At 46.2% G+C, this 13,012-nt stretch overlaps 1 protein-coding gene across 2 annotated transcripts in view; it reads right to left on the bottom strand.

The window, feature by feature from the left end:
• KCND3 (potassium voltage-gated channel subfamily D member 3) overlaps nt 1-11,232 on the bottom strand; it is a 226,691-nt gene extending 215,459 nt beyond the window's left edge. For both annotated transcript variants that reach the window (XM_037885074.2, XM_037885075.2), the window contains exons 1-2: nt 9,883-11,232; nt 4,420-5,604 (exon numbers count right to left, since the gene is read on the bottom strand). In XM_037885074.2, the coding sequence (XP_037741002.1) occupies nt 4,420-5,528 (1,109 nt within the window). In that variant the 5' untranslated portion in view covers nt 5,529-5,604; nt 9,883-11,232. The remainder of the gene's footprint in view (nt 1-4,419; nt 5,605-9,882) is intronic.
• Between the last annotated feature and the right edge of the window lie 1,780 nt (nt 11,233-13,012).

The following is a 13,012-nucleotide window of genomic DNA, read 5'->3' as shown; positions in this document are numbered from 1 at the left end:
GAGCACTGTTCAGAGGCAAGCAGCTAACTGGCACATCACTTATGTGGGCAAAATGCTGGCATATGCCACACTAGATATTTTGACTGGGATTTTTGGCGACATCAGTCAGGTAGGGAATTGCAAATACACCAATTATTAACCATTCCTTCCCAGCTGAGCCAAATGACTCCTAACTTCAGTGCACCTGGGAAAGAGATCCTCGGAGAGGCTTAGCACTGTTCAGCTGTGGCAATGGGGGACTGTGAGGCAGGAAATAATAAATAAATAAATTGTAAATAGAAAAAAAGAACAAAGAAGCAATTTCTCCATGTCCCTTCCTGCAATGCCTTAAAAATCAATGGCCATTAGACAGAATGGGTAGGGATGGTGTCCCTAGCCTCTGTTTGCCAGAAGCTGGCAATGGGTGACAGGGGATGGGTCATTTGATTCCCTGTTCTGTTCATTCCCTCTAGAGCACCTGGCATTGGCCACTGTCAGAAGACAGGTTTCAGAGTGGTAGCCATGTTAGTCTATATCAGCAAAAACAACGAGGAGTCTTTGTGGTACCTTAGACTAACAAATTTATTTGAGCATAATCTTTCGTGCTCAAAAGCCCACAAAAGATTATGCCCAAATGAATTTTAGTCTTGAAGGTGCCACAAGGACTCCTCATTTGTTTGTTTTTGTTTTTTTGTCAGACAGCATACTGGGCTAGATGGACCATTGGTCTGACCCAGTCTGGCCATTCTTATGATGATGATCTTGTGTCTAAATAGCCTAATCATTTTTTAACTTCAAGAACTCAAACCAAGAACCCGTGTCTTTCTGCCTCTCCCCTTAAGACACCCAAAGATGAAAGATGCCTATATGAGCTGTCTTAAATCTTCCAGATGTACACCTCAATATAGATGGATTCCCAAGTGGAATAGAGAATATGGACAATGTGGGGACATGGCTAGGGTACCCCACATCTCTACAATACATGGCTTTTGGAATGGCTCTAGTAGCCAGACACAACTTAGAACAGCCTGCAAACTGTACAGAATGAGCATTATCAACATAATTCAATCTTAATAGCATTTATCTCATAGCTTAAACTGGGTTATCCTATTCCACCCCCCCCCAAAAAAAAACCCAACCCAGTATTACTGTAGCAAAATAAACTAAGGAAGTTCTGTCCCAGCTTCATATGGGTGTATAGCAGCAATTTAGAAAATATGGGTAAGGTTTGCATACTTGGGGTGCTGAATGGAATTTGGGACCCCAAGTTAGGTACCTAAACTGAGAAGTTGGTGACTTTTACAAGGAAGCATTGCATAACTAGACATTATGTCAAAGTAGCAGCAATCTGAGGTTCATTTATGAAGTGCCAGCAGAACATGACACTGACTCTGTTTCCAGTGGTTAAAGCAGACTGAAACCAGAGGGCCCTCACTACAGCATCCAAAGACAAGGGGGCACGGTGGGGCCGCATTGTACCCCAAGCAACGGAGAGGAGCAGGAGCTCCCTTCTGCTTTTATTAGAGGAGGGGGAGCTGTGATGGATAATCTCAGTCAAAGTTTCAGTGTGGAAGGTAGGAATGAGCAGAAACCCAAGAATTCATCTCTAACTTCGCTTTGTGTGCATGAAGTAACATTCACAGATGTGTTGCAATAGTTGTGCCTGCCATCCGCTGGCCAGAAAGTGGAGTGGACATGTCCAAGGGGCCTTGTCTTATTCCGGACCTTGCTGTGCAGGCATCTTGCAAGCTGAGACTTGAACGGTGCCCTAAAGACCTGCTCCCCCAAGGGTGCTTTTCTGAAGCTGGTCCAGGGAGTCCTGCAGAGCGCGTCTTAGGTGAAAGTTGCTCTTTGAGCTACACAGTGTAATGACGCCTTTCTCTCTGGCACAAGACTAAGGCAAGCAATTGTAGAGCAACAGAGGTGGTTGGATCTTAGATACCAGTTAGTCACGTTATAAACAAGATGATGGTAGATGGGGTGAGAGCACAGGCTTCTGTTCTCAAGACGTCATCCAGTGTTTTGATCTCATAAAATGACATAACTCTTTAAAAACTAGATCACAGTAATCTAGCTAATAGTTTATGCTAGCACAAACTAGTTCAGTTCAAATCCACACAAAAAACAATGATACTAGAGGTTTGCTTTCTCTTGTGTAATGTTTTACAAACAGCTCCTGTAGCTTAAATAGATCTTTCCCTCTAAAACTTACAAAGTTCCATTTCAATCTCTGATTTTTTTATTCTTGTCAGTTTAAAGCACTCATTCAGCTATAATGTCTATGATTAGTATATACTAAGAACACTTTAAAGTATTCAGAAACAGTCTGTTTTGACTATCATTATATGCAGAAAGAAAAGGAGCTACATGCAAGAGGCCATTTCAGTCCAATGAACAAAGAACTAATTGTACTATGGAGCCTTATCTGTACATTGTATGAAGAAGTTTGTGCTAGGGAAGGCAAAGTCAAAGAAATGCACAGTATTTGGCAACTAAACAGATATGTGTCTGTGTAATTTTAAAAATATCAAAGCAAAACACCCCACCGCACACGATTCTCATGGGAACAGGATGAGAGAAGAAATAAATGACTGATATTCATCATCTTGTTTAATGCACTACTGGAAGACACTCCGATAGTATGGTGAAGAGGACAGTATAAAAAATTCTAGAGTAGAATATAAAGGGCCATCATTTAAAAATTGGGAGCTGAAAGTTGAGCTCCTGAACCTCTATTTAGGTGTATAAATTGGACATCTTATTTCACTGAAATCAATGGGGGAAAGATTCTCAGAACCTTTGAAAATAAGGCCACTTTTATTTAGATACCTAAGAATGGATTGAGGATCCTAACTTTTGTCACCCAAGTTTGAAATTTTGGCCTGAGGGGTATGACTGCTGCTTGTCAACATGCCAAGGGTAAAGCTAGCTGGGGTAGCTTGTGAAGAGCCGTGAAGATGTAGCAGCACAGACATCAGCATGGGCTAGCTATGTGAGCAATTACTTAGAGTTCAGGGTGGACTTGTATAGCCCTCAGTGGAACTCAGGCTGCCCTGGCTTCACTGCTCCAGTACCTGGGTAAGGAGATTAGAGCCAGCTCGGGTATATCTCCACAAGCTGCAATCACTCCCCGGGAGTTGAGTGTAGATGTACCGATAGACTAGAGTGATGCTCAAGAAAGGGGGAAAAGTCTACTTCGGTTCTTCTGGCATCATTCTGTTTGCAGATATGTTTTACGTTCTTTACTTTGCAAAAAAAAGTCCAGAGTTTACAATTGCCTCATGCTATGTGCTTTCCTGACAGCTGAATTATAATAATAATTTAAAAGTGCTATTGTTTGGACTTAATAGGCATAGGGAAGTGTTTAAAAGCAAAAGCCGTTCAGTGGGAAATCTGGTCACCAAACTATAAGAGAATTCTCTAAGGCCAAATATTAAAAACTCTGAATTTTCTAGTAGGAAACCTCCCTAAGTACATGTAAACTCAGCATATGAGTGTGAATTATGAAAAAAAGATTGCTTTAGTTTATGCAACTCTAGCCCCTGGAAGCAGCAACCTCAAAAGCTTACTTTATTTAGTATAATCCTGTCAGAGAGGATTTGGCTATTCATTTCCCTTTATGAAGGTTTCAGTTCTAAACACCAGAAACACAAATCTATAACCTTAGCAGAAACAGCTGTAATATCAACAGGAGAGAGATTAAATATGAGGAAGATTCCTCCAGGCTATATTTCCCATGCGTGTCCTATCACATTTGCACCTGTCTGATCTCTCCAAATATTGCAACTGCTACAGCATTATTTTTACGATTATTAAACTCACAAGTAGAGACACAGAGGGCCATTTCCTGTTCAGTTAACAATAAACCATGTCCTGTAGAATGATCATTGAATACCTTCAGTAAGGCGATTATCTGTAATGCCTGCTTGAGTTAGCAGACTTGTAATGCCCATTTGCAAGCAGTCAGATACATTATAGTAAATCTTTAATTTTGCAAAAAGACAAAATCCCAATGATTTTGTGTAAACCTTCAAGTTGGTCAAATATGTGTCTGAATAAAAATATAGGTCCTAGTTCTCAACTGCTTTGCACCTTGTGTTGTTACATACATCTCTGCAGAGAGAATGCAGAGTAGGTGTGAAAAGCTACCAGACAATATCAGGGCCTGATTCTCCACAGCCTTGCTTCTTGTGCCCGACTTTGCCCCTGTGCAAAGTATTTGCAAGGTGGGTATAAGTGCTTGTGGTGTTTTGCAACCACTTTGCACAGGTGTAAATGCAGACAGGATATGCCTGGGAGAGGAGAATCAGGCCCATAATAGCCCCCGAAGCCTCTGGAGCAAACACCAAAGAAACCAATACGTAACCTCACAAAGTAACCAAACTTCAGCAACCACCGTGAGTTTGCCTATTGACCAACACAAGAAAATGCAACACTTACCCAAGGGTTGTCATGGTTACAATAGTGTACCAAAAAGAAGCTGGTATGCTGGTGAATTTGCTGGCCGAAGACCCTTTCTCTGCATAAAACATCACAGTAGCAAAGATGATGATTGCCATAGTGAGGGAAAAGAGAAGAAAGCCAAGCTCCGAGGCACAGCTCTTCAGAGTGTAGCCCAGGATTCTTAAGCCTTGGGAATGGCGGGAGAACTTGAAAATCCTGAAAACCCTGAAAACCCTTAATGTCACAAAGGCTCCGCTGACATCCTCGTTGTTAGTCATCACCAAGCCAATGTAATAGGGCATGATGGCCACCACATCGATGATGCTCATGACGCTCCTCATGAACCTGTAGCGACTCGGGGCTGCAAAGAGCCTCATAAGGTACTCAACAGTGAAAATCATAACGCAAGCTGTGTCCAAGCAGAAGAAAGCCACGGCGTACCTCTCCCCACATGGAAGCTCCTTGTTCCCAGGCACTGTGCCACATGGAACGGTTTCCACCACGTTAGTGATCACTGAGACGGCAATAAAGAAGCCAGTGACATAGTAGAACACTAAGGCTAAGGTGCTGGTGTGGGGGTTCTCAAAGGCTCGCCACATGGTCTGCCGGAGGTTCAAAGATGGCATGGAACCTTCTTGGTTGTTCTCTGAGTCATTGTCATCCATCAGCCGCTCAACATTTTCCCGCTTCCTGTCTTTGTACTCTTCATAGCAGCAGTCCCCAATGATTTCAGGTAGGATCCCATAGAAGGCAAGCTCCTCGTCATAGGCAGAAATGCACTCGTACCTTGGGTAATGCAGCTTGCCAGTTCTGTAAAAGTTTAAGATGCACCTAAAGACTTCAGGATCCCGGTCGAAAAAGTATTCCTTGGTGTCTTCATTGAAGAAGAACTCTTTCTCAGTGCTGCCCAGGAGTGTGTCCGGATACCTCTCCAGTGTAGTCCTCCAGGTCTGGAAGCGCCTCCCACTCACGTTCAGAATGATCAGCTCATCCTGCCTCTTGTTTTTCTCAGTTGGGGCCAATGGCATAGGGCAGTTGGCCACTGGCATCCATCCTATGGCAGCTGCCCTGGCAAAGGGCAACCATGCTGCTACGCCCGCCGCCATGATGGCTCCAGGCCTCGGTGTGGGAGAAGACTATTCTTCTGCTTCTAAAAGGAGTCTGGAGTCAGATCAATTCCATCTAAAAATATAATATAAAAACAGTCAATGGGGGATGCTTTGCCTTCATTATTTTTTTTTCTAAAAGACAATATCAGGACAACCTGGATAAGAACATAGGAGCTTTATGACAACTGAGAAACTAAGCTGTTATAGCCTTCCATTTTAGAAGAATAATCATTGATCATGTGCATCTTTTAATGAGGGAAGGTTATGGCATTATTATAGAATTTTTAAATTTTTGAACTGCAAATGATTCCTCTTTAAATTAGCATAAACACGCTAATTTAATTTGTTTCCTTACAAACCAGACTAATCCATGATTCCACAGATGTAATCATATGTTCATCTCTCTGTTTACAGCTGTCATGAAAGAATTGGGGACTCTGATGAAAAATCCTGGGAGTTCACCCAGTGGAATTACTTATTACTAAAAACCCTAGATAGATCAAGTTGGACTCCTGTTAAGCAATAAACAACCCTCAAACTACAGTGAAACTTTCACGAAGGACTATGCCAGTTTGTAACCCGCATCTCAAAAAACAAATTAAAATCTTCCATGGTTTTCAGTACAATTTTGTTCACCCTTAGTTAGAAATCTCTGCTAGGCTACAGATTGTTTGATGGTCCCATGAGTGGTTGCTTGAGACAGGCTTTACAGTAGTGAAATATTGCACTACTCCAATGAGCAAGAGGAAAATTCAAACTCTGCTCCCAAGGCCCATGCCCTGTATTGTTCACGATGTCTGAGCGTCAGAGGTATGTCTGTGGTGGGGTGTGTGAAAAGGAGCCCACTAAGGGTTAAACTATTAACTGTGTCTGATCAAGGAAGAGAAGAGCAAACTAGATGAAGCATCCAAACAAAACCTTGTCGTCTTTCTTTTACCAGAATGTTACCTTGACTGTCTGTCTAACAAAGGCAAAAGTCTTTTAACCAAAGGGTGGAGTGCATTCACTATAATTGCCATTATTAGAGGCCCATCTAATGGAGGGAAAAATCTCAGAGTTTGGGATACTCTGCTGTTGTAAATTGGCATAGCTCTACTAAAGCCAATGCAACGACACTGATTTATAACAACTTAGAATCTAGCCCTGAATTTTCTTGTTCTTTTCTGTAGTCAGGCCTTTTGCTTTATTCAACCTTTTTTTGTCATTTGTCTATGGTTTCACTTCCTTAATGTTTCTAACACTACCCTGCAAATATTTGGTGACAAGTGTCACATCATAGAAGCAGTACTAGGGGACCTACCCAAAGTCTGTTAAGTCAATGGAAAGACCCACATTGACTTCAGTGGCCACTGGGGTAAGCCCTGGAAGCTTCCATAGTAAATTATTACACTAAGAAGCATCTTAATTCTATGAATAGTTCCATTCCAGTTACTGGGGCTGTGGCATTATTGATCTCAACAGGTCATCAAAATACTGAATGAAAAACAGTGGTTTCACCACAGGTTGATTCTGACTAAGCTGCTCCTAAAGATGCTTTTTTTGTGTGTAGTAAGCATTAACATCCATCATTTTAACACAAACCATCTTGCTGTACAGTTTTGTTTCTAAGGCCGATTGAAATCCCTGGGGCAAGCATCCTACTCATGCCAGCAGAAGTTTTATAATTAGGGTGGGTAGAATAAACTGTCGTGATGCTGCTCCCAGAAGGATGCTGTCAGCACAGTAGTGGCACGAGAACCCATATCCCACGCTATTTTATTATGCAGTGTTCGCTCAGCATTGCGATGTGGTGTTTTGCTCCCTTATTCTAAAAAGTGAATTTAGTTCTGTAGAAAGTCCTTTTGTTTATCTCCAGAACAGGCAGAGCACAACAGTATAAACTTCATTCACATTGCTTCAGATGTGCTGCAGAGACCACTTCTAAGGGCTAGGCTGGACCTATCCACCAAAGCTGCCACTTTCCACTGAGGGCAGTGGTGGATTTTGTGATGGAAAACTAAAACTATGGAGGGGCCACCAAGGCTACCAAAGCCTTTCTAAGCTGGTACAATGCCATGGGATGGTAACAACTTTACTCATTATCCAGTTGGGTTAAATGGTGGATAAGCAACAAGGAGATCTAGTCTACTTCTCCCCTTACCCATCCCCTAAGCAATACAGACCCCTTCTATGTATTATTTTAACTAGAAAAGGTCTTATTGACACTGAGGTCATCCTACTGGAAATGTATGGAACACCCCTGGATTTTTGCAGTAACAGGGCTTGGAAGCCTGAGTTTCTCTCAAGTCCAGTGGGGCATCTCCTTACAAACCTCACACATACATTATAGATCCCTGGGTGCAAGTTCCAGCTCACCTCACTTTGCAGCCAAAGGCATTATAAGTGCTTAAATAGCTTTAAGACACCATAACTCATTAATAGCTTACAAATGTTAATCTTTTTGTATTATTTTTAAAAGTCCTTCCAGGCTGATCGTGTTTATGGAGAAATTTTAAACTGCCACTATCTGAAATGGCCAAGAAATTAAAACACAAGAGGTGGCTGAGTATCTGTCCATAAAGGTTCATTACTCAGTTACCATATCTCAGGGGCCTCTTCAGCAGATGGACTTAGAAGTTCCTAATGTATGTGCTCAGGGTTTACTTCTCAGTTGTATTATGTCAGTAGCGAAGTAGCTCTGTGTCTTAGTCCAGATAGATATAGATATATACACACAGAGAGAGAGAGAGAGAGAGACACACACACACACACACACACACACACACACACACACACACACACTGTGTGGTGGAGTCCTTTTTAAAAATGCAAAAACAAAAGTTGTTTTATGGCTAACTTTTGAGTGAGTTTGTGTAAATGAGGTGATGTGAGACGTTTATGGGAAGGTGAAGTATTTTCATCACTGAGGAATGGCTTCTTTTTGTCTCAGATCTTCAGTCAACAATACCCTCAGTGAGTAACCAGGAGAGAGAGGTTTTATCTGGGCTTGTGAACTGTGCAGGCTAAGTCCATAGTGATAAGATATAAAACATCGCATTTATTAGTACCTTCATCTTGCTGCAAACTAACCTGAGGTTCTAATGGAAATACTTCAGTGCCTATAAAAGCAAGCAATGGGCTGGTGGAAATAATTTGCACAATCCACACTACTTTAAAAGTAAAAATAAACCAATATATAAGCAGGTACGTATTGTACATTGTTTATACATAAGTAAGTACGTGCACATGTGTTTGTGTATTTATACATGTATTTCAATTCTTCTGCAGCAAATTTTCATGTATAATTTGAAAGAAACTAGTTAGTAAAGGCTCGGTAGCCCGCTTGTGGTATTTAGAAAAGCTTGTGTATAAGATAAAAGGATTTGGCTCTTTTGACTTAATTAAATGTCAACATCATAGAAGCACCCAGACTGTTTTTCCCTAAGTAACTACCCTGCCACCCAAACTGTATAAACAAAACTGCAAGCAAAGCCTCTTTCATTTTCTAAAATGACCTTTTCTCCAAGAGTCCCAGGTTGCTGATCTATCTCTCTCAGATCATTTGAGTTACGGCTAGCTTTACTGGATGATTTTATTCTAATATCAAATCACCAAACCAGCAGCACTCTTGGATCAATAATGCATTGGAAGATAATTTTGTAGAACAAGTTTATTTCTTGTCACCCAAAGGGAGGGGAGGGAATAACCAATGGTTTTTCATCTTATTAACTGCTGCCAGCAATGTCAACCTTATTAGATGCCTCTGGACATTCTTGTGTTAAAAACCCCCACAATCTCCTGGTGTTTTCTATGGCACAAGCAGATCTGGATAACTTTAACAAAATGATAAGCTGTGAGATTCAGGATGAGACTGGGATAATGGGAGCTAAGAGGAAAGAAATGACACTTGGCACACTGTCTTTCTCCCCCCCCCCCTTTTTTTTTAAATCCTTTATGTGGGTCAGGCTTAAGCAGCAAAGATCTTTCATTTAAAATGCAAAATATGCCAGTCAAAGCTTCAGCATCTTCTTTCGCCTGTATACTCCCCTCCCACCTCTCAAATAATAAAACTACCCCCTAATGTTTGCAAAAAGAAAAGGAGTAGTTGTGGCACCCCACAAAAGCTTATGCTCAAATAAATTTGTTAGTCTCTAAAGTGTCACAAGTACTCCTTTTCTTTTTGTGGATACAGACTAACACGGCTGGCACTCTGAAACCGCTAATGTTTGCAACTGATCAGTCAGCGAGAGATTTACAGCAAAAGCATGGAAAGCTACAGCAACAGGCTTAGAATAAACGCATGGAAACTTCTACCCTTCCACCCCCGACGCAACGAAAAGCCCCATCTTGCTGGATCACAGCAATGCCTTACCTTGCAAGGGAAGAAACTCTCATCCCCAAAATGCAGGGCTAGATCTAGGGGGCGTTGGGAAACCAATCCTCAGGATAAAGGGTGAATTGTGCTGTCTGCCTCTCAAATCTCTCTCTAAATGCAGGCAGGAGTAATCAGAAAGTATAATCAGCCCTGGGGAAGTAGATAGAAACGACTAAACAGCGTCTCCCTTGTTATTGCTGAGGTTGAGTGAGTCTCTGTCTCCCTCCCTCTCCCCCAAGCTTATTTCTGTGGGGCGGGGGGGGGTCTCTTTCTTTTGCTTGTCCTTCAACTCCAGCTTTGCTCTTGCTGTCTGGTCAAGCTGGAAATGGTACCCAGATGCTGAAGAATCCGCTCTCTTGGATGTAGCAGGGATGATGGACTGAGCCTGGAGTTCCCCTCCCTCCCTCCCTCTCTGAGACCCAGAGAAGCAGGCTGTAAAGCAAGATGCTGGAGAGAGGCGGTGTGAGCTAACAGAGAGACACCAGCAAATGGAGTCATTGAATACACACCAGTCCTGACACTGCATGCTAATGTGCCCAGCGCTGGGGGGGACTATGTGGAGGAACTTTACCGTTACCTGCTCGAGCGTTTCCAGTTTGTTACCAGCTCCGCCTGTCCCCCTCCCCAGCCCCGCCGCACAGGGGTCTCTTCGGAAGAAAAAATAAACTCTCTCTCTCTCTCTCTCCATCGCCTCTCTCAGGAAGGGTGGGGGAGAGGGGCCCAATCTTTCTTTCTTGGAAGCCCCCCGCCCCTCTTAATAAATGGAAACACCCACATCAGAAGCACCCGCTCTTGCCCTGCCACTCGGGTGAGTGCTGCTCCGCAGCAAGAGTTAGGGTCCTTCCCCCAAAAGCAGGGCCAATACATGCATGGGAGAGAGGGGCCCGGCTGCGGTGCCATGGTGCGTCATCTCCCCCGGGGGCGCCGAGGGTACTTAAGCCGCGAGTCAGCAGCTCAGTCGCCACAAGCTTCAAAGAGCCACCGCCAGAGCGAGCCGCCCGGGCGCGCCGGGGAAAGAAGCGGGCGGCCGCAAGGCTCTTGCTCTAGCAGCCCTTGACGCCCCAGCATCGGGTCTCCACCTTTCAGAGCGCCCGGGGGCAGCGCTGTCCCCTCCCCGCCTGACCCGGCCTCCCCCGGGCAGGAGCCGCGGTGCCCTGCGCTGCCCTGCCGGACTCTCCACCTCCGGCCTCCCCCGGGCAGGAGCCGCGGTGCCCTGCGCTGCCCTGCGCTGCCGGACTCTCCACCTCCGGCCTCCCCCGGGCAGGAGCCGTGGTGCCCTGCCCTGCGCTGCCCTGCCCTGCGCTGCGCTGCCGGACTCTCCACCTCCGGCCTCCCCCGGGCAGGAGCCGTGGTGCCCTGCCCTGCGCTGCCCTGCCCTGCGCTGCGCTGCCGGACTCTCCACCTCCGGCCTCCCCCGGGCAGGAGCCGTGGTGCCCTGCCCTGCGCTGCGCTGCCCTGCGCTGCCGGACTCTCCACCTCCGGCCTCCCCCGGGCAGGAGCCGCGGTGCCCTGCCCTGCCCTGCGCTGCCCTGCGCTGCCGGACTCTCCACCTCCGGCCTCCCCCGGGCAGGAGCCGTGGTGCCCTGCCCTGCCCTGCGCTGCCCTGCGCTGCCGGACTCTCCACCTCCGGCCTCCCCCGGGCAGGAGCCGCGGTGCCCTGCCCTGCCCTGCGCTGCCCTGCGCTGCCGGACTCTCCACCTCCGGCGGGCGCCGGGCGCTAGCGCCGCCATCCAGCCGCTGCAGGCATGGGGCGGCGGGTGCGCACCGGGGGTGGGGTCCTTACCCCAGCCGAGCGGGGGGCGCAGGGGCTCGGGCAGGCGCAGCTGCAGCCCCAGCTGCAGCCCCCGGGCTCGGGTGTCTCCCCTCCGCCGCCCGGGCTCACCGCGGCGGCGCCTCTCGGCAGGCAGGTGGCGCCGTCCCCCCAGCCTCGCCAGCCCGCCTTCAGCACCACGCGGCGGCGGACAGCTCCGCCGGGGAGCCGGGGGACGCCCAGGGGGCCCGGCGGGGCTGGGTCTGCCCCTCAGGATTAGCCCCGGCTTGCGGGGGCGTCCCCCCTAGGATGGGAGCCCCTGCTTGCTGCGGTAGTGGGGTGAGCTGCGCCGGGCGCCCCGTCTGCAGAGCCGGGGCTTGGGGAGAGTGTCCGGTCTGCCCCCCACCCCGCTTCCCTCGACAGTCCCCCTAACTCCAGCCAAGGTTTGGCAGCTCCCGCCCAGCTCCCACCGCAAACAGCTAGCAAAGCCCCGTTTCCCCTCCCTCCACTCCGCAGGGTCAGTGCATGGGGCGAGTTCATTCTGCACCAGAGTGATGGACACGGCACAGGGCCCTGAATAGACTAGAGCAGAATCCAGCTTTCCCCAGCCCACACGAGTTCAGAATGAGCCCCCCGCAGCCTGGTAAAACACAACTACTTCTCCGGGTTTATAACTTCTAGCAAAGACAAACAGAAAGAGGAAACCGAAGAATTTTATGAGCCATTGCTTTCTTGAACTGAGGAGGAAAAATCAAGGAATTTAGCAGAAACAAGTGCACACCGGGGCCTAGTGATTTTGTGTGCCTCCATTTTTTAATGTTAATTTTGAGAAACCTGAAAGGGGGCCCTTTACTTTCAGAGGGTGGGTGCTTGAAAGTCCACTTTAAGTTGCTTCAATTTGGACACCCAAATCACTTTTGAAAATGTAGGCCACGAGCACTGGATTCCTCATATTGCAACATTGGCCCCTCCAGTCCGCGGTCCTGGCAGTGTCTAGTATCTGGTGACTCACAACAATAGAAACCCACTGCTAAAGCACCAGGTAAGGAATACCTCACAGTAACTATTCTCACCTGACATCTGCAGTAGTGAGCTTATACCCTGAAAAAATCACAATGAAATATTTGCAAGGTAGCTGACAAGGTTACACAGAGGATGGATATCTGTAAGTTTAGAATCCAGACACCAAAGGAGTTGTTTTAGGGAGATATTAATAGATGCATGTAATATGAAACATAAGACCTAAGACCAGAAGCCAAGTGTCTTCAACAGCTAAAGAAGTTTCAGCAGAGTGAGACGTCCTGGATCTGTCCTTATTAAATGACATCAAAAATATCCTCTTAAAATGTTTGTTTCTCTGCATCTTTATCCACCAGC

This window comes from Chelonia mydas, chromosome 21, assembly GCF_015237465.2.
Source record: "Chelonia mydas isolate rCheMyd1 chromosome 21, rCheMyd1.pri.v2, whole genome shotgun sequence".
NCBI classification, from domain to species: Eukaryota; Metazoa; Chordata; order Testudines; family Cheloniidae; genus Chelonia; species Chelonia mydas.
Note: the sequence above shows the minus strand (reverse complement) of the source record. Positions and strands in the feature narration are given on the sequence as shown.